Source organism: Hyaloscypha bicolor, assembly GCF_002865645.1.
Source record: "Hyaloscypha bicolor E unplaced genomic scaffold K444scaffold_73, whole genome shotgun sequence".
Taxonomy (NCBI): Eukaryota; Fungi; Ascomycota; class Leotiomycetes; order Helotiales; family Hyaloscyphaceae; genus Hyaloscypha; species Hyaloscypha bicolor.
This window is the reverse complement of record NW_020194575.1, coordinates 1,121,675-1,149,327: the sequence shown is the minus strand read 5'-3', so window position 1 is coordinate 1,149,327 and position 27,653 is coordinate 1,121,675. Positions and strand designations below refer to the sequence as shown.

Genomic DNA, 27,653 nt, shown 5'->3' with positions numbered 1-27,653 from the left:
AGCGGTATCTGGGGTATGCGCAGGTAGGAAAGAAGTGCAAGGCAGAAAATTGTCGATCGTGATGCTGTTACAGGAGGTGGAGTTGAAGTATCATGAGCTTTCTTGACGAGGTTGCAGTGTCGGATTTGGAGACACGAGCCACCGAATGGAGTGCTTCTGCAGGGGTAAATTAGTCGGAGTCCCAAAGGAGTGGCCGATCGGAAGTGGCCAATTGGAGTGCGAGCTCGTTGCTGGGGAAACCCGCCTAAACAAGAACTTCAAGCTCGTCAAGGTTTGCCTCCTTTTCACACCATCGAAATCTCGACTCGCACTCAATGTAATACATCCAATCCATCAATCCATTATTGTCGCGAATAATTACAACCATGTTGGCTGCGCGCGATCAGGAGAATTTGGTCCATGGCCATCACCAGGCCGCTGCATCGAAGCCGCTGAACCAGAGCACGAGAGGTGGCCTTCAACCTAAGACACCGGGAAATAAGTATCCCAAGACACCACTGAAGATTCCTCTCAACGACGAAAATGCGCCGACAGGATTTGGAAAGTCGGTAAAGGGCAAGGGACTGGAGAATTTGGTCACTGGAAAGAAGGGCGCGACTTTCGACAAGAATGCCTTTATTACTCCTATGGGTACGCGTCTTTTTTGGTGTGAATACGATGGCAGAGCTGATGAGGCAACAGGTCCAAGAACAAGAGCTCCTCTTGGTATGAAAACAACAAATGCCAAGACCAAAGGTTTCCAGACCCCTGGCCCCGCGCTCGAGAAGGAAATAGAGAAGACTCAACCCATGCAAACGAGCGCCCGTCGCCCAAAGAAAGTCATACACGCCGATTCAGTCAAGTTAGAAGTACATGGAGACGAGAGTCCATTAGCAGAGAGAGACGTCGAATACTGCCCCCCGAAACCCAAAGACCTCCCCTACGCATCCGAGGACTTTCCCGATGGCTGCCTCAACTACGATGTCCTCAAGAAAGGCAATTTGATGAGAGGGATCTACAACAAATATTATAATGACCTCGACGAGAACGGCATGTCGAAACAAGACCATGTGAACGAGGAAGCATATCAGAAGTCTGCAGCAAAAGCTGATGAGCAGATCCGCAAGATGATGGAGGAAGAGTGGACCGTTGGAGATGTACCCGAGACATTCAGACATCTGCGCAAGAAACAGTCACAACCAAAAGAAAAGACGGATGGCCCATCACAACTGAAGAAGATACCCGCTCTTCCTAACAAAGGACCAGCAACAATTGCCGCGAGAAAGGCTGCCGGTGCGCTGTCAGTTGTCCCCAAATCCGCTCCAGCGCCACCGAAGGCAACAAAACCAACTCCCAAGCCATCCTTTCTCTCCCGCGCGAAACCTGCCTCACCACCCACCATCCAAAGTAACGCCTCAACCATGCGCCATGCAGCCGCAACCGCTGCTTCGAGATCCACAATCGGCTACACAAAAGGACGATCTGCGTTCAGCCAAGTCCAGAAGACGGAGCGAAGTGGTTTGACACGGAGTATCAGCAACCTTAGTCAAGGCTCCGATACGACCATCACCCCGGAGAGATTTTTTGCGTTGGAGAATGAGCAGGAGTCAAAGAGCCCGGCTTTCTTGAAGGCGTTTGAGGTTGATGATGAAGATTTGGAGCCGGGATTGAGGGGCATCTTGCCGGAGTGCTTGAGGAGACCCGATGATGAGGATGAGGAGTTTGTTTTCACATTGGGAGAGAGTGAGGCGAAGGAATAAAGGCATAGAGCGCTATATGATTATGGATACGGAGTGTTCTGGTATGGCGTTCTGGAGTTGGAGTTGCGCTGGTGTACTGCGTTGGTTGCACTGGAGCACAGCTTACCTGTCGGATGGTGTGTGAAGCAACAATATGGATACATTATATCTTAGGAAGATTACTACTGTACGCATAATTCTGTCTTGAATAGACTCTTTCTCTCAAGAAATACAACCATGAATCGATGTGCTGGCTTTCATACTCTCGGTAGGCATAAATCATCTTACTCTCTCTTCCTTTCACATCTCAATTGTCAAAACCTTTAAGTTTAAGTTCAAGCGGACCTTCATATAAACTCTGCTCGGAACATGGCTCTCGTCGGCACTGAGACAGTTCTCATTTCGTTCTGAAATGCTTGTCTTATCTGCAGTCAATCCTCCAACTCTTCAATTCATTTAAATGGGTTCCGGAACAGCTCTCATTGTGTTCTGAATGAAATCTCGATATAATGCACCCGATGCCCGAAGTCGACAGAGAAAACGGGAGCGCTCAAGAGCGCGGTCGCTTCTCGTTTGGTAACCAATATTCTCATCTGAATGTCTCTTCGACTGGATTACGATAAAAGCACATGTTGACATATTCACTTCACAGTCGAGCATCAGATGGGAAAGTATTATATCTGTCTCATTTTGCCTTACGCCCAAATACACACTATGCTCCTTCTCCCCGACCAGTAGCCCTCGTGTGCGAAGCGTAGTTATGTTGGTCTATTTTCATTCCTTACCTGGCTTGATTGGATTGTTTTGGAGCCGGCCTATCACATCACTTGGGGAGGGCTTCTCTCAACACACGAAACCACCAACTCTGGCCTCGCTTGGCGCACGAAGAATATTAAACCAGACTCACCAATTGCCAACTGACAATTTCCAACGCTCGATTCCAATACAGCAAATCTGGCAAATTGTAAAACTTGTTCGTAATGAATCGTGGAGCCCGCTGGGGAATTTCACTCATTTCCCACACCCGCGGAACCACTTTTCCGAATGAGATATTAGACTTTTTTGCACTGAGCGACGGTACCACTTTCAATCCACACGCCCGATGTAGATGTTTTTTCTGTCTTCTTGAAATTGTGCATCCATGTTCGTGAGGGAGCAGAGTACTGGGAAAGGTTATGTTTGGCACTTTCCACTTCTCTATCTGGCCTTTTTCGCCTACAGGGCCACTGATATAGGACAATCAGCCGCAAATAAGAACCTTTACTTTCATTGTAGAAGCATAGACCACCTGGTAATTCTGTGGAGGCATTAATATGGTCGAAGATCCTGAGTCATCCAAAGCTTCCTTTATCAAACCCAGAGCTTTGTGAATCTTGCGCATCCAGGATAAAGTCGAGTCTTTCTGCGTGGTTTTCAAACCCATTACGATAGAACAATCTCCGGGATATTCCGAGCAAGGAAGACGACTAGTCTACTCCATTTGCCTCCCTGCAGCAGTCCGAGGTGAACACACGGAACCCATACACTCTGTCCCGACGATATTCGCATTTTGAAGGTCTATACTTGGTGCAGAGGTCAAACAACGGTCGAGACTTCACTGCCTCGCGCTTTTGCTCACGAACAATGCTTCTGTGCGCACTCCCGACTGTGAGGGAAAATGTCTCTTTGCTCTTACGAGCACTAAAGTCCATTGAATATGCACGATTCTGAATAAATACGGTGCCTGCTACTTAGAATTGATTCCGAGTAGCATTTCTGGCTCTAGAAAAGAAACCCCAGTGAGTGAAGGAGCTCTCTCATCCTTCCTGCGTCAAGCGGTGGGAGAAGTGAGGTGAGGTGAATAAGGAGCCCGACTAAGATCTCGCTTAGCTTGACCCCTATTCTTCGCGAGCCCCGGCGATTTGCGGACCCACTTTTAAATCATACGATGTACAAACAACATGAGATGATTTGAATAACTGAACGGAAGGCCCGAATCCAAGTACCTTCGCTGCACCTATCAGGAGACATTCGATCAATCACGAAAATATCATGAGGCGCACGAACGACGCACGTTAGCAGTGAGCTGCTATATTTAAAGGACTTCGATCCCTCCGGTCTCATACGAGTAAAGCAAACGCTAGTAATGCTTCCATACAGATCAAATTCTACCAGCTCAAAACAAACATTCATGGGCGAATATATGGCCTCTTCAACTTTCACCGTCGGCGACTACCTCGCTGAGAGGCTCGTGCAGATCGGTATCCGGCATCATTTCGTCGTCCCCGGCGATTATAACCTCATTCTCCTCGACAAGCTCGGGGGAAAACTCGACCTCTTTGGAAAGCCTGCCCTCACCGAAGTCGGATGTGCCAACGAACTCAACTGCTCGATGGCCGCTGAAGGCTACGCCCGTGCCAATGGCGCTGCAGCATGCGTCGTGACCTACAGCGTTGGTGCACTCTCAGCATTCAACGGCACCGGATCTGCATACGCAGAAAACCTCCCTCTCATCCTAATCAGCGGGTCTCCTAACACCAACGATGCGGGACAGTTCCATCTGCTACACCACACGCTCGGGACCAGCGATTTCACGTACCAGCTGGAAATGGCCAAGAAAATCACTTGTTGCGCGGTAGCAATAGACAGAGCCTCTGACGCACCGCGCCTGATCGATCGAGCGCTCCACGCCGCGCTCCAGGCGAAGAAACCAGCCTATATTGAGATCCCGACGAACTTGGCAGGAGCGCCATGTATGCGCCCCGGCCCCATCAGCGCGGTTCTCGAGCCTGTGTCCAGCAATGCCGCCGTGCTCGCAGCGACGATTGGTGAGGCAGCAGCCTACTTACATGGCAAGCAGAAGATTGCCATTTTGGTCGGTCCTAAGCTGCGTAGAGCAGGTCCCGAGGCGGAGGAAGCATTGCTGAAGCTTGCTGAAGCAATGGGTTGTACAGTTGCTGTACAACCCGCTGCCAAGGGCATGTTCCCGGAGGATCATCCGCAGTACACTGGCGTATTTTGGGGCCAGGTCAGCACCCTCGCTGCAGATTCAATCATTAATTGGGCGGATGCTATTCTCTGTGTCGGCACCGTCTTCACGGACTACAGCACTGTCGGTTGGACTGCTATGCCAAGTGTACCTCTCATGGTCGCCCAGATGGACCATGTCACCTTTCCCGGATCTACCTTTGGACGCGTACGGCTCTGCGACTTCCTGGGCGGCTTGGCAAACCAGGTAGACCGGAATACTGCCACGATGGTCGAGTACCATCGTCTTCGCCCCGATCCAGTCCTCATCCATGTAGCCGGTGAGAACGACGCCCTTAGCCGGAAAGAAATCCAGAGGCAAGTTCAGCCGATGTTGGACGCAGACACCACGCTGTTTGTGGAGACCGGAGACTCTTGGTTCAACGGCATCCAGATGAAGCTGCCCAAGGGGGCCGACTTCGAGATCGAAATGCAATGGGGCCACATCGGGTGGTCGATCCCGGCGTCCTTCGGCTATGCTCTCTCAAAACCGGAGCGGAAAGTCATTACCATGGTCGGTGACGGATCGTTCCAGGTCACCGCGCAGGAAGTCAGCCAGATGGTGAGATGGAAATTGCCGATTATCATCTTCCTTATCAACAACAAAGGTTACACGATTGAGGTTGAGATCCATGATGGACTGTACAACCGCATCAAGAATTGGGACTACGCAGCATTGGTACAGGCTTTCAATTCTACGGATGGAAATGCGGCGAGTTGTCGGGTGGAGACGGGAGGCGAGTTGGCGAGTGCGATTGAGATGGCCAAGGGTCATAAGGATGGGCCGACGTTGATTGAGTGTGTGATTCACCAGGATGATTGTAGTCGGGAGTTGATCACTTGGGGGCATTACGTTGCAGCGGCTAATGCAAGACCGCCGGTGCAGATGTGATGAGTTGGGATGTTTGGAAGAGTCACTATCATCTAATGTAATCATTTCTCTAGAATCTTGCCGAGTTCTCTGTCCATAAGTAGAAGTAAGGGTTTGATTATGTAGCACTCAGATCCGCAATCGGCGTCCCGATCTCCTGAAGCTGACTTAACAACTTTTTCAATTCTTGCTTTTCATTTTATATTTTCAATCTCCTATTGACACTTGCCTTTCAAACATTACCAGATTTGCCAGTTCCAAGCACCAATTTGACTCTCATTGTCACCTTCCTGCCTCTCCTAATCTACCTCCACAACGGCCATAACGTCGATCTCAAACAACAACTGCGGCGCTGCCAACATTTCAACCGGGACCAAAGTTCCTGGAGGTCTATGCCCATCCAAAAACTCTACTATCCCCCCCCTTGAACAATTTCGAGTGGGTCCAAGGATAACACCACCCAAGCACTGGCCATGTCAAGGGCCTTCAGCGAATAGTACTTCTCACAAGCACCTGAGATTCCCCAACTCGGGAATATAAACGAGGTTTCAGGGTGGCGTTACCCAAGGACCCACTCGAAATTGTTCATGGGGGGGGATAGTACAAAAAGCACATTCCTCGTCGTGTCCGCCGGATCATAATTCAAAACATAATGTGTATTCGACATGATATTGCGGGGAGTCGCACCAGCAGCTGTCAGGCAGGTTTTCACATTTCTGATGGCATTCGAGACTTGGGAAGGAAATCGGGTGGGATGAAACCGCCGGAGAAGGTGCCGATTTGGCCCACGATGGTGACGATTTTGGCAGTTCCGAGAGGGAAGAAGCTGGCGTGAGAGAAAGTTGGTTTTGATAGGGGTGCCACTCCAGGTGGGTTGAAGGTTTGTGGGAAGGACTTGGAAGACATCATGATTGATGGTTGGCCTAGCGAATGAATTAGGCCGGAAACGGGATTATTATAGATCTTGGTTATTGTATCTGAATTAGTGAACTTCCCAATGCTTTCTTCAGGAACGTGGTTATGCTTATATTTATCTTCTGCTTTAGAAGCGTTGAAATCTGATATACGCATTGCAGCGTGTACTTGGCTTGGGGATGCGAAGTGGGTTGGAGGCACAAGAGCGAATAAGGGGCGAATAGACGCAGAATTAGGCGTAGCCTGCAATTAAACGACCATTAAGATACATCTCGAAGTTAACTGAAGCTGTTTGAATAATGGTACCAATCGTCACGATGATACACATGATCTGCATGAACCGGCTACGTCCGAGTCTATCACCAACGGCGACCTGTGTAATTGCGCCCAACGCGTCACCCGCGATGTAAACGGCGACGACCCATGATTATTAGGTGTGCCTTCATGAGAGAGTTTAAGTAAACTGACAGCGCCAGTCGAAGCGGTTAATGGGTGTCCCATGTAGTCAATCCAACTCTGGTGAGCAATCGTTGTGGTTGCAATGCCCGTATCGAACCCCTATTTATGATTCGGAGCCAAATTCAGGGGCAACTTCACATACAAACAGGAATGATCCAATCGCAGCGAACATAGCAACTGCAATGATGTATGCGCTAACCATCCTGACGGTATTGGCGATGTTTTCTCAATAAATGATCCAGAGGTTCGTAGCAATAACCAGTAAAAAGAAAACCAAAAAAGGAGTAAGTAAGCTCTCATATATGATTCTCAAAAACATGTCCAGGACACCATTGCGGAGTTCGAAAGAAAAGGGGTTGGTGCCGTGGGGAACGGGGCCTCTATGGAGCCCCATAAGGGCTCCAATAGATGAGATGACGAGGTCACCAGGGTCTAGGAACTCCAATCTCATCATCAACCATGCCAAAAGTGGATAGATAATTACCAACGTCATATGTTTACCTTGAATTCCGAAATTCTGTTGTTGGCATCTTGAAGAATGGGGAGGAAGTGTGGATCGGCATCGCGTCGGCTCGCAATATGTCGGCGACTGACGGTGTCGGCTCGGATCGCCAGTTTTGGACTAGGATTTTCGGTTTTGAAGGGATTAATGCATGACTCGTGGACCAGACTGAATTAAGAACCCGCTGAGTCATATCGCATGATGTATTGCTTATTGGAGTGAGACTGAAGAGCCCATGATGAATTTCGTGCTCAATTCTCGGATGCAGTTTCGGGCGACAACCAGCGCTCACTCCCTTCTCTTAAGGTACTTCATGAACTGCACCTGAATATCTTGTTTACAAATAAAGAGAGACAATTTTTTGAAATCAGATGCTATTACGAAGACAACGGCATAAAGTATCGGGAATACAGGGCATTGGGAGACTTTCAGGCTCTCTAGCGCACAGATGAAGGTAGCAAACTCGCTATAAGACCCTATATTTCCAGGCCCTTCCCCTAATCGTAGGCATTTACGCCTTCGACAAGGGGTACCACACCTTTTCAGGGCTTCTCCCCTGTACTTACAAGGAAGTCTTCGCTAAAGAGACCTATAATAGTTGCTTGTTTAGTGTCCGAGCGCTGTGGTTGCTCTACCAACAGCGCTATAACCCTAGAAGATCTACTTACCCCATGCGAATGTCTTATAGCGCCTCTTTATGTAAATTTAGGGAGCACTACCTAGAGTTATAGGGGCTTATAGCGAGCTTCTGCCCTAAATTCACACCCTGTAGAGCGCTGAGGGTCAAAATGCCCTGTATTCCCGATACTTTATGCCGTTGTCTTCGTAAATTTATAGTTCCTCATGATCTGATATACTTTATTAAGGTGACGGGGTGGGAATTTTGAAGTGTTATGGGAATTGTACAGTACCCGATTTGCGAATGGCACAATTCGACTTGATGTATTCCATTTCACAACACCAAAGCCTCAACTACCGCCCAATCCATCCGCCCAAGGAATTGAACTCTGTGCTCCCTTCTTTCCAATCGTTAACGCCGCCGCTCGATTCGCCATCTCCACCGCACTCTTCGCATTGAACTCTCCTTTCACAACCTCCAACGCATAAGCTCCAACAAAAGTATCCCCCGCAGCCGTGGTATCAACAACCTCCACCTTCTTCGCCTCAACCAACCCATTCTCCCCTCCTTTGACCGAGAAAAACACTCCTCTCCCTCCCAAAGTAACAATCACATTCTTCACTCCCTTCTCGTGAAACTGCCTCCCAACAGTTGGTAAATTCTCCACATCTTCAATCTCCTCCGCACTACAACCACACAAGATAACCACTTCACTCTCATTCACAATCAAGTAATCTAGCCCTTCGTAGACCTCTTCCGGTAACTCCACAGCAGGTGCAGGATTCAGCAGAACCGGGACGCTCGCCTTCCTCGCAGCACGAAGAATCTGCACCGTCGTCTCAACGGGGACCTCCAGTTGCAAAATAATCAAATCCGGGTATGGCTCCTGCAACTCCTCAAATTGGAGAGGACTAATCGAATAGTTAGCTCCAGCATTCAACAAGATCCGGTTCTCGCCCGAGGATTCCTCGACGATGATAATTGCAACGCCAGTCTCAACATCGTCTTTCACCACAACGCCGGAGGTATTGACGCCTGTTGCTTGGAGATCTTTCAAGAGCATGGAGCCATGTTGGTCATTGCCAACAGCTCCAACCATCTTTACTGTTGCTGAGCCAGTGAGTAAATTGGTTGATGATCGAGATAGCTTTGCACAAGCGCAAGCTTGGTTGCCACCTTTGCCTCCAGAACCGGTTTTGAAGGAGGTTCCGTGGAGTGTTTCTCCGCCATTGGGAATCCGAGATGTGTAGGATGTGAGGTCTGCGTTGAGGGAACCGATTACTGCTATGACTGGGAGAGAAGATCTTGTTGACATTGTGTTCAAGGTATTTAGGGAGAGGGGTGTGAGATGCGGGGAAGTGGTTGCCGGTGCGTCGAACTGGAACCGGGACGGACACTCGTGGACAGCTGACTTTGGTTCTTGGAATGAAGGGCTACTTTTGGGGGATCTAGGATGTTGAGTTACTCGTGCAAGGATGCTAGTCCGTAAGCCAGAAGCAAAGCACTGTGATCGCCTCGCGTCGCATCGGCTTTAACACCAGACTCCGGGGTAGAGTCGAATCTGTCTTGACTCGTCATAGAGCTGCAACCATGGAAAAGCCCTGGATCTCGTAGCACTAATCGGTATGTGTGAGCTGGGCTATGAGGGATATAGGCGTCTGCATGTACCTTGAAAAAGAAACCTGGAAACACCTCCCTTAAAACTCCCACGCCAACTGTTGATGCCTCCTGATTTCACCTCTTGTGGGTAGCCATCAAACAATAGCAAAACAGCTATTGAAAATATCATGCATAACCATTCTAATATCGACCCTCACCTTCCCCACATCCTGCCTCCTCTGCACCTCCCCCAACACTTGCGCGGTAATCCTCGCATTAGTAGCCACGCCCTCCATCCCTCGAATCTGCACAAGAATCCAATCCCTCATCTCTTTATCATTCTCCTCACACCCCCACATCAAAAGTGGCCACAGCATATTAACCGGCAGCATTTTCTGCTCTCCGCCCATATTCTCCCTCTCCCCAGCATCAACCATTAACCGCGCCGTGTTACGAATATTGGCGATCGCTTGCTCGGTATCAACAGATAAGGGGAGATGTTTGTATGCTACGCGATGCAAGTGTATCTTCGAGGCATTAAAATTCGCAAAATATGTACGGGATGTCCTGGTGATCGTGAACACAAGACTGGATGAGATGTGAGCAGAGGTTAGTTTCCCATCGAGTGCGTAATCCATAAGTGGAGGCCGCATAGCCCACAGCGTTCCCAGATCTCTCGATATTTTCGCCGCGATGTTCATTACCTCTGTCTCATCATCCACTGTACCCCGAGATCGATGCCAGGGGTCAATTTTGGAGATCCGCCCCATGAAGGATTGGATGCGTTGAAAGAAGTAGAAGCCGGGTTGGTAAAGAGTGTCGAAGAGCACATCTTCGACGTTTGCTTCCGAGCCTTCGTTGTTCTCGGTCATTTCTGTGCTGGCTGGAGAGGACTGAGTGAGGTTATCGTCGATCTCGGACAGGAAGAGGCCTTCGCCGCCTGCAGACACGGCGCGAGCGTCGAGGAGACGGAACCAGGAAATGAGACGTTTGCTAACGAGGCGGAGTTGGGATTTGTCTGTTTCTTGAAATGCCTCGTAGGCTTCTTTGAGGTTAGAATGCGCATCTACTATTCGACCTTCTAGCAGGTCGATGTAGCTGAGAAAGAACAGAGCTGCGAGCATATGCTCCAGTGCGGTTGAAGAGGAGTTCTCTTTCGTAAACATTCTCTGGTTCTGTTGTTTTGAAAGCTCCAATCGCGCATTTTCGTAGTATCTTTGGTACTTTGGAGGCTGGTTGTTGGACTTTCGACCCAGAAGAAGCTCTGCGAACGCCAATATTGCATAATGAACCATGGCCGAGGTTGAGGACATAGAGATCAGAACCTGCCTCATCGAAGACCACCTCAGCTGAGTTTCCACCTGGGCGATGATAGGCGGCACCACACTTCGGATAAAGTAATCCTTTAGCAACCGCTCCTCAGAAGAATCGTCCGGATCATTTCGGTTTCTGGTGACTGCTCCCTGAGATCCATTTAGGTTCGGGGAATCCAAGAATGGCTGAGGCTGCTGGAAATTAATGTTCTGGCCGTTGGGTAGGTATGTTGAGGAAGCCAGGGGCTGTTCGGTCTCCTCCCCCGCGTCCAGAAAGTCCATGTCAGGAAAGCCCAAGTCCCGCCACCGAGTTGGTTGCATATTCCCACCTTGCAACTCATTCTCCCACATGAAGCTCGCATAATCAAACGTATCATTGAAGGGTCCATTAACAATGTTCTGCCTTGACTCCTGCAGCATGGGGCTGTTTCCACCATCCAAAGGATTCGAGCCACCAATGTTGGTATCCGGCCCCACTTCATGGTGAGAAATTGTACTTTCGGAAGATTGCCTTGGCGTTTGGGACAAGCTCGTAGAAGGCCTCCAGCTACATTGGAGATTGAGGCGCTCACAGTGAGAACAGCGTGGTCTCTGTTCATTGCAGCGCACTTTGCGTCGACGACAAGTCAAGCAGCCGGACTTTGACCTCGGAGCACGAGCTCGACGAGGAGAAGTGACGTCCGGGGGTGAGTATGCGGCTGTGGACATGGTGTATCATCCCTGTGCGGCTCCTTGATATGTGACTAGGAAGCTGGAGGGCAGTGGCATGTCAGGGGCCGTCTGTTCAAGGCGAGAATGTTGAAGGTGGGATTGCTTCGGCCACCAAACCTGTCGTGAGATGCCGAGGTGGTTGACGTCAGCGGTGAGCAGCTTGTTCTTCCGTGCCCTTTGCAACGAACTCACATTACATGCAAATAGAGATTTGGATGGAGCTACAATATAAGGGATATGGGACCTCGCGTCAGCCCATCCATCACTCTGGGGAAAATCCTAAAATAGTGGGGTAAAGGGGGCCACTAGGCCGTTTTTAGTAAAGCGACCCTCCCTTTTCAAAGCAAGCATATCCCTGCAGAGCCCGAGAAGCCTCTGTTCTCCGTGATTTCGTTCAATTTGTCAGGAAAGAAGTCCTCCTGTGTGTTCATACTTTCGCCAAACTCTTCTCCTTCCCTTCCAAAGGCCTCATGATATCCATAATCCACACCTGCTTCTTCACGTCACTGTACCTAGGATACGGTCTCCTCGTGTGGCAGCTAGCTTCCGGATACCCCAAATACTTGGCAACAACCCACTTCGTGCCATTGATTCCTCCCTTGGCAAAGCCCCATTCAACGGCGGCAAGTTCAATTTGGGCTTTCTCTGCTTCTTTGGTTCTGCCGCTGATGGCGAGGTCGTAGAGTTCGAGGCATGCCTGGAGGAGAAGGCGAGATTTAGGCTGTGGCTTGGAACGAACACGGGAAATGGGGAGACACTCACTCTTGGGTAGATATTTGCAAGACCGGTGATCGTGCCAGTTCCACCAATTGAAATAGCAGGTAATAACCAATCGCTCTGACCGGCCAGGGCACAGAACTGTTCTGGCTCGAATCTCGAGCGTATGCGGGCTACCTTGGCGATACCACCACAGGTCAACTTCACGCCGATGATATTGGGGTGATGGCCAAGCTTTTCGAGCATTTCTGAATTGACATCGAGACCAGCGGAGACGCCGGGGAAGTTGTAGATTAGGACTGGGATCGGGCTGGCATCTGCAAGCTGGGCGTCATGTCAGCAGTTCCACGGTGAGGTGGAAGGAAAATATGAACCTCTTCAAAAAATGCTACAATGGCATCTTCGTTCATCGCAAAGTGGAAATAGCTGGGGACGAGCACGAGAGCGAAATCAGCGCCTGAATCTTTGGCCAGTCGAGTTTCATCGATGACTTGACGTGTTGATCCTCCTCCACAGCCGAGGATGACTGTCAATTCTGGTCGCCCCAGCCGGATCGAAAGTTCTCGTGTTGTTTTCACGAGCTGAGACTTTTCCGAGGGACTGAGTGTGACGGCTTCACCGTTGGTACCAGCGAGGACGACTATGACAAGTGATCAGAATTACCGCAACCCAATTGGAAAGGGGGGGACAGACTTCCATGCAACCCCGACTCGATCAAGAAGCTAAGATGCTTCTCTTGCACCTCCCAGTCGATCTCTTGGTTAGGAGTATCGCTAAACCAGGTCAAACTTGGGACATGAACCCCGGGAGGGAAAGGTTTCCCAGCTTTCTTTCCATTTGTTCCATTTGAGATCGCCATATTGAAGTGTAACTAAAACGATATGGGATAAACAAAGGTGGTAAAATATACAACGAGCAAGAAGAGGAGTGCCTTTTATTTGGAATAGAAGGACGGCCGAAGAACAGAAAGATTTGATCTTATCGTTAGTGGAATACCCCACCTCCACAACAATGTATGTGAGCCGACAGTAGAATTGAGTGCCCTTACATAAGAGCTCCATTTCTCTTAAGTCGATGGTCTGTGGTTGATCAGAGGGAATGGGGAGCTCTAAGATGGGGCCCCATCTAAGGCATAATCTCTATTATTGATTGGCGATCGCTTTCTTCTCGCATTCTCCAGCTGCCAAGTGGGAAAAAGGATAATCTGTGAGCTGGAATCGTTATAGCAATTGGCCGCAAGTTTCACTGAACCTCATCATCGTAACGAATCGTGGGGCTGAAGCCAACCCAGGTGGGGAATGTTGTTGGAGTCTCCGACAGGGAAGGCAAGCGACGCGAGCCGAGGCGATGGAAGTAGCCGACCTATGGACGACAAATGACCCCTACCTGGCTCACACCATGCACATATACAAGTCAGTCCGAGCAGTTGATATCATCTGATAGAGTTGGCAAACTTCGGCAGCCGGGTTTTTATGCCACACAAGGTGCCTTGAAAATGAATCAACTTCTTTGCTCGGCATACTTGAATCCTTTGAATCCCGGAGGCAAACCCGAATTTTGGATCACATCCATAGGAATCGAAAAGCAGTAATATTTTTCTTCTGGACAACGGGACTTTCCAGGTATTTGTCATGATATCTGGAGTTGAGATGAAGTTGACACCTAGGCGAGGAGGACCGGTTGACCGCAAGTGAGGAAGAGAGAAGAATCATCATGTCAACTCCCTGGGATTAGAGTTCAGAACTCCGATTGACTACCCCAGCTCAACCGCCACAGACGAGGCTCTTTCGTTGATGTGAATTTTAACAACCAGCCGCGACAAGATCTTTCTGATAGAGACATTGACAGCTCCAACATGTGGGATTTGCTTCTTGGCACGATCGACAGGAACACTGGGAACGAAATTTTCATAAGCCTTCCAGGAATCCCATTTACCAGAGCGATTGTGACTGACAACGTAAGGTGAGGACGATTCGTCTGCAAGGAGAACACAGCACCAAAGACTGCCAGATTTGCAGCCAAACATTACTAAGAAATTGCTTCCGCATCCTAGAGCTGGGAAAATAAATAGTGCCCCGGCCTGAAACGAGGAACCGCCCATTGTATCTGGTAGTGTTGTTTTCCATGGCAAGACCCCTGTGTTGCTTCCCCAGCTGGTCTGGATCTTGCATTTCTGCGCGAATTCTGGACCTGTGAAAACCTCGAAAATGAACGAGACAACGACTCGCATTCTGAAATTCAATGGATGAACTTCTAGCGGTTTTTGTCGAACGAATATTCTGGTTAAACGAAAAAGTTGGAGGTTTTTAATTGGGACCAAATAATGATGAGCAGGATCTCCATCAGATTCCGAGACTCTTCGCTCGAATCGATTGAAGTCGATTCGTACAAGAGGCATGCACATCAGATGCTTGGTCGTCTTCAACTTGCAGTAAAGATACGCAAGATACTGGCCATCGGCGTTCTCCATAATCGGAAGACATATATGAAGTCCTTTGGCAGTTAATGTCGGAGTAGAGTCGGCTGCAACATCCCGACCGTCTGCAAATTTTGCGGCAAAGGCGCGTAGAAACATGTCCACGTATGAATCTTTGTCCAATTCAAGATCGGAATATCTCCAATCATTCTCGGCTGGTATTGTGAACTCGGAAAGGCTGGAAGCCAACGCATTTTTGCTCTTGGGAGCGATCAAAAAGGGGCTTGGCTGAAGGACAGTGGGGAACGCTCGTTTGTATGCGCCCCGAGCAAGAAGGGTATAATCCTCGGTTGTCTTGAAGATTTCTTCTTGTAGGCGAATTATCGCACACTCGCCCTCTCCATATAGAAGAGGCATGTGAACTTGGAAAATTCCCAGAAGGCAATACGCTCCATCCTCGACCCTGGTCGTTGCTCTTGAGGCAGCCCAAGAAAACCTCTCAGCGACATTGCAAATAGCCGGATTCTCTCCGCCAAGAACACGAACGTCGATACCGGTGATGATAGATAATTCTTCGCGGCGGCTGGACCTGGTGCCGATTTCAGTCCAATCTTCTGCATAGAACTCGACGAAGCGTGGAGCTATGAGCTCTTGGAGAGTCCATCCTCGAGTGAACCACTTGCTCGTCTTGAAACGTCCGGCTAATTGCGTATCGTCCGGAATATCGGCGGTAACAACATCGGATAGATATGCGTAGCATATGTCTGCTTGCTGATACCACTTGTACATGGAATTGATGGCTTCTGAGAGCTCCGCACTACTCGTTTTATCTATGCTGTAGGCATTGCACCAGGTGAGAATTTTGGTCACTTTTTAGTTGCAGAGTTTGGCACGTACCAGCAAGTATCGATCCACACGTACTTGTATCCATCCCGCCCGGCTCTGGCACAACATCCTCGGAGTTTGGCAAAGCCAGCGTGGTGGTAAGGAGGCTCCGTTGACGATGCAAGGTCCTGAAAAGTGACCTCTTCTCTTCCCCAGGTATGAGAGAGGATAGCATAAGGAGGAATGCCAGAGCCGAAATATTCCTCGAGCTTTGGCGGGTCGCCCCGATCCTTGGTGAAGCTTGTGGTGAGCAGTCTCATGGCGGGGGTTCGTGATGATTGGGGAACTGGGATTCGGGTTATCGCAATATAAGGCACCAAAGCTGAAAATTCGTGCCGCCCTGTCTTGGTATTGTTAGGTGTTGATGTCGAAGTCGACGACGCAGGAATGATGTGGGAGGTCGGAAAAGCAAGAGCTCTTCGTGAAGTAGCACCACGTGACCATGATCCAATGAAAAACGCGGCCGTGGGCAATTTGGGCAGTTCTTGCTTCTACAGACAATTATTAGATTGAGCAAGCACGTCTTGCAACTGTTTGATCAGTTTGGATATGGTTTATATCACAGCAAACCTCTGAAAGCTTGTATCACGTGATAGAGGCGTCCATGGAACACATAACTTCATCAAAGGACCCCGTGAACCACCAAGAAAAGGACACCAGACCGTACACATATATTATGAGAAGGAGAATACATCGTTGGCTGGAATATATTCAGAGAAGAGAATGACACGTGCTCAGCTTGAAAGGAGTTTCAGGGGTCAATTGGCCGGAAGACTTTCTAAGGAGTCGCCACTGCTGAGGGGCTGAAAAGCACAAAAAGGTAGAGACCCCAATCAACATCAACATACGACTCCTCTCCGTGCCGTGTTGCTTTCTGTACATGGCCATGTCGCGTCAAACAACTGGATATCAGCGGCGCAAAACTTTCGTGATACCTGCGCGTTCCGGATCTTCGCTTGAAAGTGACGCAACATATTAATCCTGGCAGTTCCCAGGGTACCTGATCAACAACGCCAGAGCAGCATTGAGCGTATGAGGTGAACAGAAGTATTGTGTCCAGCAATTGAAGTCAAAACATCGTTAGAGTGAATCAATAAAATACATTCGACTGGTGAATAACCAATATATGACGCAGAGGGCCGACTCCTGGAAGTTGACCGCCAATGATAACTCGCTAAGCGCATTTCGGTAGCCACCTTGGCTAAAGGCTTTTGACGAGAGATCGAACTTCAAGCATTCCCATTCCACGACAACAACCGCCCTCAACCACCACGACTACGACTTCTATCCCCTTCTTTACAACTGCATCGATTCATCGCCATCGCTGCCATCAAGGCCTCACCTTTTGTGACGACGTCGGGTTCCTCGCCTTCATTCCAGAGGAGCGCAAGACATCTGTCCCTCGGCCAGGAGGCGCGTGCACCTCCTCCCCCATAGTCGCGCGTACAGCCCATCGCCGTCACTGCTTGGATGGATGCAGTCGCACACTAGATACTGGCTCAGAGATGATGGTTGGCAGACCCAGGGCGAGGTAGATCGATCACCGTGTCACGATGTCTCGCGCGCCTGGGGCGAGCTTCGCGCAGTTCTTTCCATCAGCCCCTCGAGCTGCCAAGGACAAGGCGAAGGAACGGGAGAAGTCGAAGTCACAGAGCATCGACTCGCCGAGCATACGACCGGTTGCTGACACGAAGCCGGCGGCATCAAATTTTCGTGTTGACGATGGCGGGTCTTCCCGTGGGGGCGGAGAAAGCATCCTTCCTACACCAGATGCAGCAGCAGCCCCTCAGGTGGAGGATAACGAGTCATTACAAGGGGACCTACTGAATGGCGTTGGATCGGCCAGTTCACATACAAGCGCAGGGTCATCGGTCTTCAGCGCGCCCGCCCAACAACCAAATACATCGACGTCTGGGGCATCTCGGAATGTGAGCAGTCTTACTCCATTGACGAACGCCGACTCCTCTCCAAGTCGTACCACAAGTCCCAACCACTACAAGGCGGGAGCTCCAACCACAAGTTCAGCGTGGTCCTTCACCGAGAAAGCCGTCGGTCAAGATGACGTCCTCCAAGCGCAACCTGCCCTCGCAGACCAACCTCCTCCAGAGCCACGAGTCTACGCTCGAGATCCAAACAAGGGCGTAAAAGGAATAATATGCACATATGATCCGCTGCTCGACCGCAAGCTTTCCTCGAACGAGAAGAAAAAGGCGAAACCCATATATAAGGAGTTTGGTTTGGTACGTATACTACAATCCCTGGGGAGCGTCATCTTGCTTGTGTGAATGTCTGGCTAATAGCTATGCAGGAAGATGACGCTCCCCCGGCGGATCCACGATTGGCCCAGCGGGGTACCATACTGGATTATATCAATGTTGATTACCACAACGCCAAATCCCGATTACGGCATGCGCCGTACCTTCTTCGACCATACCCATATGATCCAAAGACATCACTCGGTCCTGGGCCTCCGACACAAGTCGTTGTGACCGGATTCGACCCCCTACATAATTTCGCAAATGTTTCTGCCATCTTTTCCAGCTTCGGCGAGATCGCAGAGAGCAGCAACAAACTGCATCCTGAGACTGGCAGCTGTTTGGGATTTGCTACATTTCGTTATCGGGACTCAAAGTCGGCGAAGAGTCGGTTCGTTTCGGCTATCGAGGCTGCAAAGACTGCTGTGCGAAAAGGCTCGAGCATGCGAATTGGCCCGCATGATGTCAAGGTGGAATTTGATCCTGATGGAAATAAGAGTAGACGGATGATGGAGAGCATTCTTGCGACTTCGAAGCCTGCGGCCATTCCGCAGATCGCCAAACCTCCGGCAGCGCCCAAGCCTGCAGACGCTGTTAAGTCCTCGGGCCCCCCGCCAACGGCACCCAAAGGTCCTGCGGCGTCGAGACCCATCTTCCGGCCGCCAATAGCACCTGCTGCTGTTCCTACGCAGCCAAAATCTCTGCGAGCGCTTGCTATCGAACCTATCGCCATGCAACTCCATCAGCCATACCTGTTTGTGCCCCATGAGTCAGTTCCTGTGATGACATCCACGCCTCCGCACATGGCAAAGCGCGTGCGCCATTTCAACATCGAGGAAGTGAAGATGGACAAACTCGGATACTACATCACATTCCCTGATACGGACTGGGGAAGAGGTGATGCGCAGCGGTGTTATAAAGCTCTGGATCGGACCTTGATGTTCAGCTACACGATGGTTATGCAGCCGTTCTTCTATGGCACACAAGGTGCTCGTCGGTATTCCACACACCGAGTTCCTGATGTGCCATACAAGCGAAGCCACAGCCCAACCCGAAGAGAGATCGAGGAGCGGGAGAAGAGAGACGAAGAAGCCCGCCGAAAAGAAGAAGAGAATGATCTCGAGGAAGAGAAAAAGGAGCGAGCGAGGAACTTCGATCCTGCGAGAGAGGCTATCGAAGTCATACGGAAAGAGTTGAAGGAGCAGCTAGTCAGGAACATACGTGAGAAGATTGCAGCTCCCATGCTGCATAATTTCATGGACCCAGCAAATCACGTGGCCAAAAGACGAAAACTCAACATTGCGGATCCGAAAGATCTGAAATTGCCTCTCATCCACGAGGATGATGACCGCGAGGACAGCCCCGTGGTTGGAACACCAAATTCACGTGTTGACGGCACTGATCGAAAGCCAATGGGCCCGGGTCGTCTCAATATCTCTTCATTACCGAGAATTCGAAAAGCTAAGAATGGGAAGAAACTCAATGTTGGCTTTCAAGATCCATTTGGCAGAGCACGACCTGAGGCTCGGAGAACTATTTTCAGACCACTGGCTCATCGCTTCATCCACAGTGACGATGACGATTCAGATGATGATACTGAGACCAGGTCTCGCATTCGTGATACCGAAGAGCCAGACTCGAGACCACGCAGTCGAATGAGCACGGATGATGAAGCTTCAGACGAAGATACTGATATAGTCCCCCGACGCCGCATCAGGGATGATGTTGGTTCTGTGGATACTCGAGACGATGATTCAATGAGTGAGGCGAACTTTGTCGTTGGGGAGCCGATTGTGCCAACGAAGAAACGAAAACTTGACCTGCAGGTTGAAGCTGCTCTTAAGCGCCAGAAGAAGACCGATGAAGAACTGTTTGGCGTGGCGCAAGATAAGATTGAGGAAGAATTTCCCTTGTCTGCGAGCACCGTTGATGGAGACACAATTATGCGAGACATCAGTGGTGTTCTCAAGACTGAGACCGAAGAAGAGGAGCTTGCCAGTAAGAAGAAGGCCGCCGCAGCAGCAGCAAAGAAAAAGAAGAAGTCCAAGAAGCAGATCTTCGAGGAGCGCGAAGCACTCAAAAGACAGCAAGAAGGTATTTATATGGAAGAACTTCTTCGACAACCGAGCGAAGCCCCTGAAGAAGATGAGGAAGACGTTATCTTTGAGAGCGCTCCTGTGGAGACTTCTGTCGAATGGGGCATGTCTGGCGAATCACCTCGACCCACCGTCGATGATGACTTTGCCAATATTCTTGATCTGGATGGTCTCCAAAATCTTCTCAAGGACGAGGAAGACTCGCCAATTGCCGTAGAGCTTTTCAAGGCTGCTGCAACTGCTCAAACCGGATGGGCACACAGCTGGTCTTGGAAACAGGAAGACATCAAAGGCTTGAATCGGAATGGACACAAGGGCCTCTGTACCGACGAGACGTCTGTGGAGGGATATTACGTGCCGAACAATTCTGGGTGTGCACGTACTGAAGGCACCAAGAAGATTCTGAATTCCGAGAAGTCTTTGTACTTGCCTCACCGCATCAAGGTCCAAAGAGCCAGAGAGGCGCATGAAGCTCAGGCAAAGAAAGCTGGGAAGGACTTTGTTACTGAAGCTGCGGAGGCTGCCAAGATTGCTGCTGAGAAGTTGCTCGCCAAAGGAAATTCTCGAGCCAGTCGTGTCAACAATCGTCGCTACGTTGCCGATCTCAACGACCAGAAGAAGACCCTTGGTGGTAATACGGATATTCTTCAATTCAACCAACTGAAGAAACGAAAGAAACCCGTCAAGTTTGCACGATCAGCAATCCACAACTGGGGTCTGTACGCCATGGAGAATATCCCCACGAACGACATGATCATCGAATACGTTGGTGAGAAAGTCCGACAGCAAGTTGCAGATCTCCGCGAAAACCGCTACCTGAAGAGCGGCATCGGAAGCAGTTACCTTTTCCGAATCGACGAGAACACCGTCATTGATGCGACCAAAAAGGGCGGCATTGCGAGATTCATCAACCACAGCTGCATGCCCAACTGTACAGCCAAGATCATCACAGTGGAAAAGAGCAAACGGATCGTCATCTACGCGCTTCGTGACATCGCCCAGAGTAGGTTCCCTTCTCTCCTTCCCATTAATCAGTACTAATCTGGCACAGATGAGGAACTCACCTACGACTACAAATTCGAGCGTGAGATCGGGAGCACGGACCGCATTCCCTGCCTCTGCGGCACAGCCGCGTGTAAAGGATTCCTCAACTAATCGCATCTCTCATTGTGTCATTCGCATCACTCATCACATTCAGCAAGCTTTATTTTCAGCAGGGAGTTATCGTTTCGTCGTCGTTGGCCTTTTCCCTTTTTACAGCGCAAATGCATCAGAGGGTGGGGGTCTGGGGCGGTTTCGGGACACACAAAAATGTACTCTTTCAACCGAGTCTTTTGAGGCGTTTGATGAATTGACATTTGAATGGACGATTCGAGGGGTGTTTGATGGGGGAGGGGTAATAAGCTTCATCAGCTGGTGATCAGGAGAAGTGGAGAAACGGGGACATGAGCAATGGGCCGGGTGGTGGAGGACCTTGTACTAATAGAGAGGCTAGGCACGAGGCTGGCGCATGTAGGGATAGTTTGGGGATGATGAGATCTGCCGTTTGTAGCAGGTAGAGAATCGATAGATCGCGAGTGAGATATGACAATTACCCAGAAATGCTGTCGGCTCTTAATTGTGATGTGACTCCTGGATACTGGCATTTCCTGAAGCTACCCTTCAATGCCATAAAGTGTATGGTCCTCCACCTCCGTCTGCCGTTGTGCGAAGACTCTATGCAAAGAATTCCTCAAGTCTGTCTCAGGCGGCATCGTGTCTGCCTCCCGCACCTTGGACGCTGGTATGCCCACATCCTCGATCCTTCAACAAGCACAGCCAACACCATCCGCAATTCAGCAGCTTCAAAAGGGTATCATAACTCCATATCCCCGCCGTATTTCTTCCTCAATACACGCCATTCCTCCGGCTTGCATCTTTCCCTCCTGCCGTCCATCCTCCATCATTTCCCTTGCTCCACTCCCCATCCCCCCTTCCGCCTCAAAGATTTCCTTAGCATGTCTTGAAGAAATCAAACTAGATGATTCGGCAGCAAGAAATTCGCAATCCCCTCTTTCACCCGGTATTCATGCCCGCAGTTCCCACACACCAGCATCCCCTCGCTGACACTCGTCTCCAGTAGCAGTGTATGCAGCTCGCTCATCATATTCTCGTCTTTCTCTAGCTCTTCTTGTGTCGGCGCCGCAGGGGGTAGGGATGGGAATCCTAGCTATTCGCAGACACCCATTAGCATCCAAGATCAAAGTGGAGCAGAAGTAGGGGGGAGGGGGAGGGGAAAGAGGGAGGAAGGCACATACCTCTGAAGCAGTAACAACCAGCGCATTCCAATCAACCCGTGGCAGGATGTTATAGATCAGCTTCGGGTTCGGCGCGATGGTGTCGGAGACGAGCTCGCATTCTTTGGGGTGGAGGGGGAAGCTGGCGGAGGACGACTTGCAGGCTTTTACTGCACAGGTTAGGAAGTTGAGGGTTAGGAGCTTCATTGCGTTCTGCGTGAGGAGTTGAGAGGTATATTGGTTGGTTGATTGGGTCGATTGGGTCGATTGGGTCGATTGGGTCGATTGGGGAGAGAGGGTGGTGAGGTCGAGGAGGAGCGTGTTTGAGTTGATAATTTTTTGAGATCGTGGGGTGCCGATTAGATAAGATTAGATCGGGACAGAGTTTATTTGATGCCCAGCACGTGACCAATTCCCCTTCCCCGTGCGTGAAGGAGTTCTCAGATGGAACGATGTACTCAGTACAAATATTACAGTCTTTTGGGATGGTATGGGTCATTTTGCCTGTGGCTTCAGTCTTTAGAAGTTTCTAGGAAAGTAATTATTGGGAAGTTGGGAACTTTTGAAGTGTTTACGCAAAAGACGATGATTTGGGGATCCGCTGTCAGTGCAACAATTATTGTTCATTGACCCAGTGGAACATTGGATATGCACCAGCTTTCATTGTTCCAACTCCCCAGGGACAATGTACATACCTTGGATGAACACGGCTTTACTTGATCTTTATTATTATCCAGCCACATGACTGCTTGAGGTACCTCACCACGCGCCATTTCCTGGATCAGCACTCAGAGTAAAGAGCTTGTCCTTCATCTCAGTCTTCTCAATCTCATACGGCTTATTGGAGGCCCTTGGTGAAGTCCTTCCCCAAGAAGCCAGCCAAAATCCTCAAATCCTCATCAGAGCGGTGCGTCCTCTTCTGCTTCCAGGCGAGCCTCTTCCTCAGCAGCATTGTTTCCCTTCTTTGCGGGCTGCGTTTCATATTCTGACTGTGTTCCTTGCCAGCTCTTCCATTGTCCTGGCGTTGCGGGAATCCAGACCCAGCCTCCTCCTCGTTGTTCCGAGCAACTTGAGTACTATGAGGCCCACGAGTATAAGATTCCTCCCATTATTCATGGATCTTTTGAGATCCTCGAGATGTTCGACTTTGACGTGGGCCGGTAGGTTCAGAAGGAGGGCTTGGGTGTGGGGTGTCCTTTTGGATTCTCCACTGGCTCTGTAGAGGTTGGAACAGGATCCGCCATGTTCGTACTGTTGAGTTGTTCTGGCAATAAGTCCACCAGCCACGCCGAGGTTGGCAACGAATCTGGAATGTTGGCGTCGAGAGTAACGGCGGTGTTTCAAGTGGGTTGAGGAAGACTGGAGTTGGCGCGACCTCGGGATTTTATTAAATATCAGCGCCTGGCTCCGACGTCATTGGGTAGAGTGAATAATAAGGAGTCTCTAAAGTGTTTGGAAAAAGCTGGTTGCGTATTCTGGTCAATTTGGTATCATGCATCTATCCTACGGGCTTCTTTCCTTGACAATACGCAAGTGTACTCTGTTCTCCGAATGCAACATTATTCTCCATAAACAAGATCCTAAAAGCCATCCCAAAACCTACTTACTTCCTAGCGCCAGACTTCTTCGTAATAAAGAGCTTGCTCTCCTTCTCAACCTCACACGCTTCCTCAACAGCTCCCACAAAATTCTCGCCGCCCCCTAGAAACGCAGCTAAAATCTTTAAGTCATCTCGGAGACTGGGGGTAATGGGATCTTTGAAATTCCTCTCCAGCCCTCCCGCTGATGAAATAATAGCCCCAGTTAAAGACTGCACGCCATTGCTGCGCATCCGGCATCTTCCTGATTTCTGTTCGGTCTGCATGATCGCCGAAGGATTGATTGAGCACCGCCTGCATATGAAAGATCTTGTCCTTTTTGATATACTTTCTGGGATATTGAGTATTCTCGGGATCGTGGATGAATCGGTCCTTGAGGTCAAAGTCCGTCCAGGTTGGCTTCAGGTTCAGCAATAAAGCGAGTACGGGAGAGTGTGCACGAATTATAAGTTCGGGGACCCTGATGTACTTTGGCTGGCCCTTGACATGCAGTTTCTCGTTGCGAAGGTCGTGGTCACTCATTAAGAGGACAAAAGGAATCTGAGGAACCCATTTGGCACTGGGAAATTGTCAGCTGTGGTCTGCTTGCATTGTATAAAGGGTACCTCGTACATTCGTCCAGCGTTAGAGGGGACATTCTCGACTTTGGCTTTGGGTCGTGTGTCCTCTCCTGCTGCCCGGCGATCCTCTTTCTTAGCAGCCTTGCTCCCTCTCTTTGCTGCAGCTGACTGCACTTCATCCTCAGACCGAGTTTCACTGCCTGTTTCTCCATTGTCCTGGGGCTGCTGGGGCAATGCAAGGTCCGGACCGCCCTCATTGTTCTGGACAGCTTGGGTACAATCAGAGGCAGGCAAGAATGATTTCTCCCACTCTGCAAGGTCGTTGTTCAATTGCACATAGCCGCTGTCTTGGATGTGCTCTGATTTGCTGAGGACGAGAGCATGGATGTTCAACAGTCGCCGGGACAGTGTGTTCAATGGCTCCGAAGAGGCTGGCACCGGCTCTGCCATGTTGGCGTTAGCGAGGATGATTATCCAGGAACTTCAGGTGAACCTGGCAAATGCTGGTATTGTGTTGAGAAGTATTTGACAGGACGCGACGTCGATATTTTAGCGTGTTGGTCCGATCTCGCTTAGCATGAGATGAATAGGGGAGTGAAGTAAATAAACGAATTCCGCAAAATTTTCGAAAGCGACCCCAACTCAATTCCAGCAAGCGAGAGCACAAAAAAACCCAAAAAAAACCTCCCACCCCTTTAAATTGCCACTCCGCAGAAAAAACTCCAACTCGAGGCCAAAAAAAAGCCAAAAAAAAAAGATGGTTGATTGTTGTCGTGATGCCTCGAGGCCGGTTTGCTGGGATTCCGCCGAGAATAGAGAAACCATGGTTTAGCCTTCGCCGGCACGTTAGTGCCAACTATTCGCTTGGTTCGGTGTGCCTTCGCCGACACGCAGTGCCAACTATTCGCTTCACCTCCCCCCTATGCCCTCTATTCTGTACCCGAAAAATGCTTATTTCAATACATATGACCCCCCCCATTCAACAAAATCACGTGCGCTTCTCGCAACACTTCGACAATTCACACCTGCAGCCGCACTCAGCCTTCATTTAATTAAATACTTTGCAGCCGCAACTCTATCGCTCTAAACTGTCTCCAATCAAATTATCATAGGCTGATTTGGATGGCAGAATAAAAGTACATTGCGGTCAAACTCCTGAGTAGGGAGGGTATCGAGCCACCGAGTTGCCAACTGCCGACCATGTCCCTTGTATTTCACATAAATTACTCATCCTTCACGAAACTTTTCCTTTTCCTTTGAATGCAGGTGTCTCGCCATTCAAAGCTTTCTTTACCTCGGTCTCCACATCGTAAGAATAGAACGCATCCATCATCGACTCCGGCATGATCTTGCACATCGTCCACATCACGACATTGCGGATCGTCTGTTCAACCACGTTCAACTCTCTCTTCATATCTCCTCTCTTCCGAGCTTCAGCGACGATGTACTCGCATCTCGGCTTACGAAGCTTCGTATACAAATCGCACAGCCTTTTCAAATTGTCCTGATCAGTTGCTTCCTCTCCCCCCTTCACAACGAAAATTGCCTCACAGAGGAGTCCGATGGTCATGGCATCTTCAACCGCGCAGCTAACTCCCTGTCCACTGTCAGGCGGCATGCAATGAGCAGCATCACCAGCAAGCAGGATCCGACCGCTATCACTTGTCCACTTCGGCAAGTTGGGGGTGATCCATCGAGGAAGCACATGGGTGACTTCTCCGGATCCGCCAACCCCACTGTTTTCAATCAAAGCTGTGATAAGTGGTGTCCATCCTTTGTGATTGGCGAGGACCTTCTCTTTGACTTCAGAGAACGGGGTTTTTGAAGTTGGAGGAGGATCCATCGGAAAGGTGGACCACCAGCCTGCAAATGGAAGTTCACGGTCGAGATCTTTATTTTCTGGAAGTCCGTCCTTGGAGGGGGCGCTATCGAGTCTACTCACATCCAAGACTGTGCCGAAGAAGGCGCTAGGGCCGAATGTCATGGTCATGACACTCTTGGGGAGCACAACATTCTTCTTGTCTTTGAGCTCGGCGAGAATGTTCCGAGTAGTCTTCTCATCGAGAAAGGCACCGATACCCACGAGACCGCTGACATTTGTTAGCTTTCGAAGCATTTTTGAACTATCAGCGTTTAAAAAACTCACTCATACTCCGCCTTCAACGCAGCACTCTCGGGAATTGCCTGTCTCGTCTTTCCCCAAACCCCATCAGCACCGACTACAAAATCCGCCTCGACAGTCTCCCCGTTTTCAAACTCAATCTTCACTTTCTCCATCCCATCCACGACGCTCTTAACCTTCTTCTCGAAACTAATATCTTTCTGATCCACCTTCTCCAACACAGCATCATGCAGCGCCGCACGCATAATAATCATCGTTCCATTCCCATAACGTTTCCCACCAGCTGGGAAACTCCCCAACATCCTCCCTGAAGAAATCTGAAGACCAAACGTATCAGTTTCGTAGCTTGATGCTTTGATCCGAGCGTAGATTTCTGGGTCCAGAGTCTTCAAGATTCTGATTCCGTTGGGGCTGAGGCCGAGACCACCGCCAAGCGCGGTAGTTACGTTTGTTGTTGGGTTTGAGTGGAGGTTGGGTCTTTCTTCGGTGTCGTTTAGGGGACCGGAAGGGCCTTTAGGGTTGGACCTGGAGAGGTAGGGCGGCGGCGGGTAGGATTCGTAGATGTGGATTTCCAGGTCCGGGATGTGTGGCAAGAGGTGCTTTTTGAGGAAGAGGTAGGTGGTGCAGCCACCAACCCCTGCGCCAATTATTGCAATGGACTTCATGATGTTGCTGCTTCACTCAAAGATGGGCGTCCGTCCGTATATTTTGGTGAGTCACTCACCCGGTACGATCCTGCAAAACGGCCTGGTGTTATGTTCAAAGAGGAAGAGACTATTCAATGGGATGCAGGATCCAAGAGACATTGATCTTAGTCGACAGAAGAGTGAGGTGATTTCCTGTGAGCCCGATCAAAGTATATATCTCCTCCACCAGCTCCGTTTTCCCTCGCTTAAATCCCGTGATCGGGGGTTTCGGAAAAGGGACGCTCCGATACCAGAAAGGAAACAGCAAAGGCCAAAATAGAAGCCTGGAAGGCGCACAACAAACACGCACTGCACTATCCACTCTTTCT

At 49.9% G+C, this 27,653-nt stretch overlaps 10 protein-coding genes across 10 annotated transcripts; 4 read left to right on the top strand and 6 right to left on the bottom strand.

Moving 5' to 3' along the window:
- The first annotated feature begins 299 nt into the window (after window positions 1-299).
- K444DRAFT_561707 (uncharacterized protein) lies at window positions 300-1,945 on the top strand. Its single transcript, XM_024876957.1, has 2 exons — window positions 300-630; window positions 682-1,945. Exons 1-2 carry the CDS (start codon window positions 366-368, stop codon window positions 1,737-1,739), a joined length of 1,323 nt encoding a protein of 440 aa, XP_024736908.1. The 5' UTR covers window positions 300-365; the 3' UTR covers window positions 1,740-1,945.
- A 1,743-nt stretch (window positions 1,946-3,688) lies between these two features.
- Window positions 3,689-5,768, top strand: K444DRAFT_613036 (pyruvate decarboxylase). The gene has a single exon (XM_024880261.1). It carries the CDS (start codon window positions 3,844-3,846, stop codon window positions 5,614-5,616), a length of 1,773 nt encoding a protein of 590 aa, XP_024736907.1. The 5' UTR covers window positions 3,689-3,843; the 3' UTR covers window positions 5,617-5,768.
- Window positions 5,769-8,439: 2,671 nt separating this feature from the next.
- On the bottom strand, window positions 8,440-9,405 carry K444DRAFT_529294 (ribokinase; the record flags this gene model as incomplete). The annotated part of the gene is made up of 1 exon (XM_024874794.1): window positions 8,440-9,405. One exon carries the CDS (start codon window positions 9,403-9,405, stop codon window positions 8,440-8,442), a length of 966 nt encoding a protein of 321 aa, XP_024736906.1.
- A 193-nt stretch (window positions 9,406-9,598) lies between these two features.
- K444DRAFT_403632 (uncharacterized protein) lies at window positions 9,599-11,925 on the bottom strand. The gene is made up of 2 exons (XM_024872548.1): window positions 9,759-11,925; window positions 9,599-9,706 (listed from the first exon to the last, which is right to left on the bottom strand). Exon 1 carries the CDS (start codon window positions 11,708-11,710, stop codon window positions 9,845-9,847), a length of 1,866 nt encoding a protein of 621 aa, XP_024736905.1. The 5' UTR covers window positions 11,711-11,925; the 3' UTR covers window positions 9,599-9,706; window positions 9,759-9,844.
- K444DRAFT_722952 (aldolase) lies at window positions 11,926-13,289 on the bottom strand (the record flags this gene model as incomplete). The annotated part of the gene is made up of 4 exons (XM_024888575.1): window positions 11,926-12,410; window positions 12,476-12,754; window positions 12,805-13,070; window positions 13,124-13,289. 4 exons carry the CDS (start codon window positions 13,287-13,289, stop codon window positions 12,141-12,143), a joined length of 981 nt encoding a protein of 326 aa, XP_024736904.1. The 3' UTR covers window positions 11,926-12,140.
- An 813-nt stretch (window positions 13,290-14,102) lies between these two features.
- Window positions 14,103-16,321, bottom strand: K444DRAFT_403628 (HET-domain-containing protein). The gene is made up of 3 exons (XM_024872547.1): window positions 16,295-16,321; window positions 15,744-16,222; window positions 14,103-15,681 (listed from the first exon to the last, which is right to left on the bottom strand). Exons 2-3 carry the CDS (start codon window positions 15,989-15,991, stop codon window positions 14,184-14,186), a joined length of 1,746 nt encoding a protein of 581 aa, XP_024736903.1. The 5' UTR covers window positions 15,992-16,222; window positions 16,295-16,321; the 3' UTR covers window positions 14,103-14,183.
- A 633-nt stretch (window positions 16,322-16,954) lies between these two features.
- K444DRAFT_613032 (uncharacterized protein) lies at window positions 16,955-18,115 on the top strand. Its single transcript, XM_024880260.1, has one exon. The coding sequence runs from the start codon at window positions 17,285-17,287 to the stop codon at window positions 18,014-18,016; it is 732 nt and encodes a 243-aa protein (XP_024736902.1). The 5' UTR covers window positions 16,955-17,284; the 3' UTR covers window positions 18,017-18,115.
- On the top strand, window positions 17,735-21,364 carry K444DRAFT_403620 (uncharacterized protein). Its single transcript, XM_024872546.1, has 2 exons — window positions 17,735-21,085; window positions 21,134-21,364. The coding sequence occupies exons 1-2, from the start codon at window positions 18,034-18,036 to the stop codon at window positions 21,235-21,237; spliced, it is 3,156 nt and encodes a 1,051-aa protein (XP_024736901.1). The 5' UTR covers window positions 17,735-18,033; the 3' UTR covers window positions 21,238-21,364.
- Window positions 21,365-22,093: 729 nt separating this feature from the next.
- Window positions 22,094-22,565, bottom strand: K444DRAFT_529301 (adoMet-dependent tRNA methyltransferas-like protein complex subunit Trm112; the record flags this gene model as incomplete). Its single annotated transcript, XM_024874796.1, has 2 exons — window positions 22,094-22,291; window positions 22,380-22,565. The coding sequence occupies 2 exons, from the start codon at window positions 22,563-22,565 to the stop codon at window positions 22,094-22,096; spliced, it is 384 nt and encodes a 127-aa protein (XP_024736900.1).
- A 2,946-nt stretch (window positions 22,566-25,511) lies between these two features.
- K444DRAFT_589695 (FAD/NAD(P)-binding domain-containing protein) lies at window positions 25,512-27,653 on the bottom strand. Its single transcript, XM_024878120.1, has 2 exons — window positions 26,663-27,653; window positions 25,512-26,606 (listed from the first exon to the last, which is right to left on the bottom strand). Exons 1-2 carry the CDS (start codon window positions 27,301-27,303, stop codon window positions 25,751-25,753), a joined length of 1,497 nt encoding a protein of 498 aa, XP_024736899.1. The 5' UTR covers window positions 27,304-27,653; the 3' UTR covers window positions 25,512-25,750.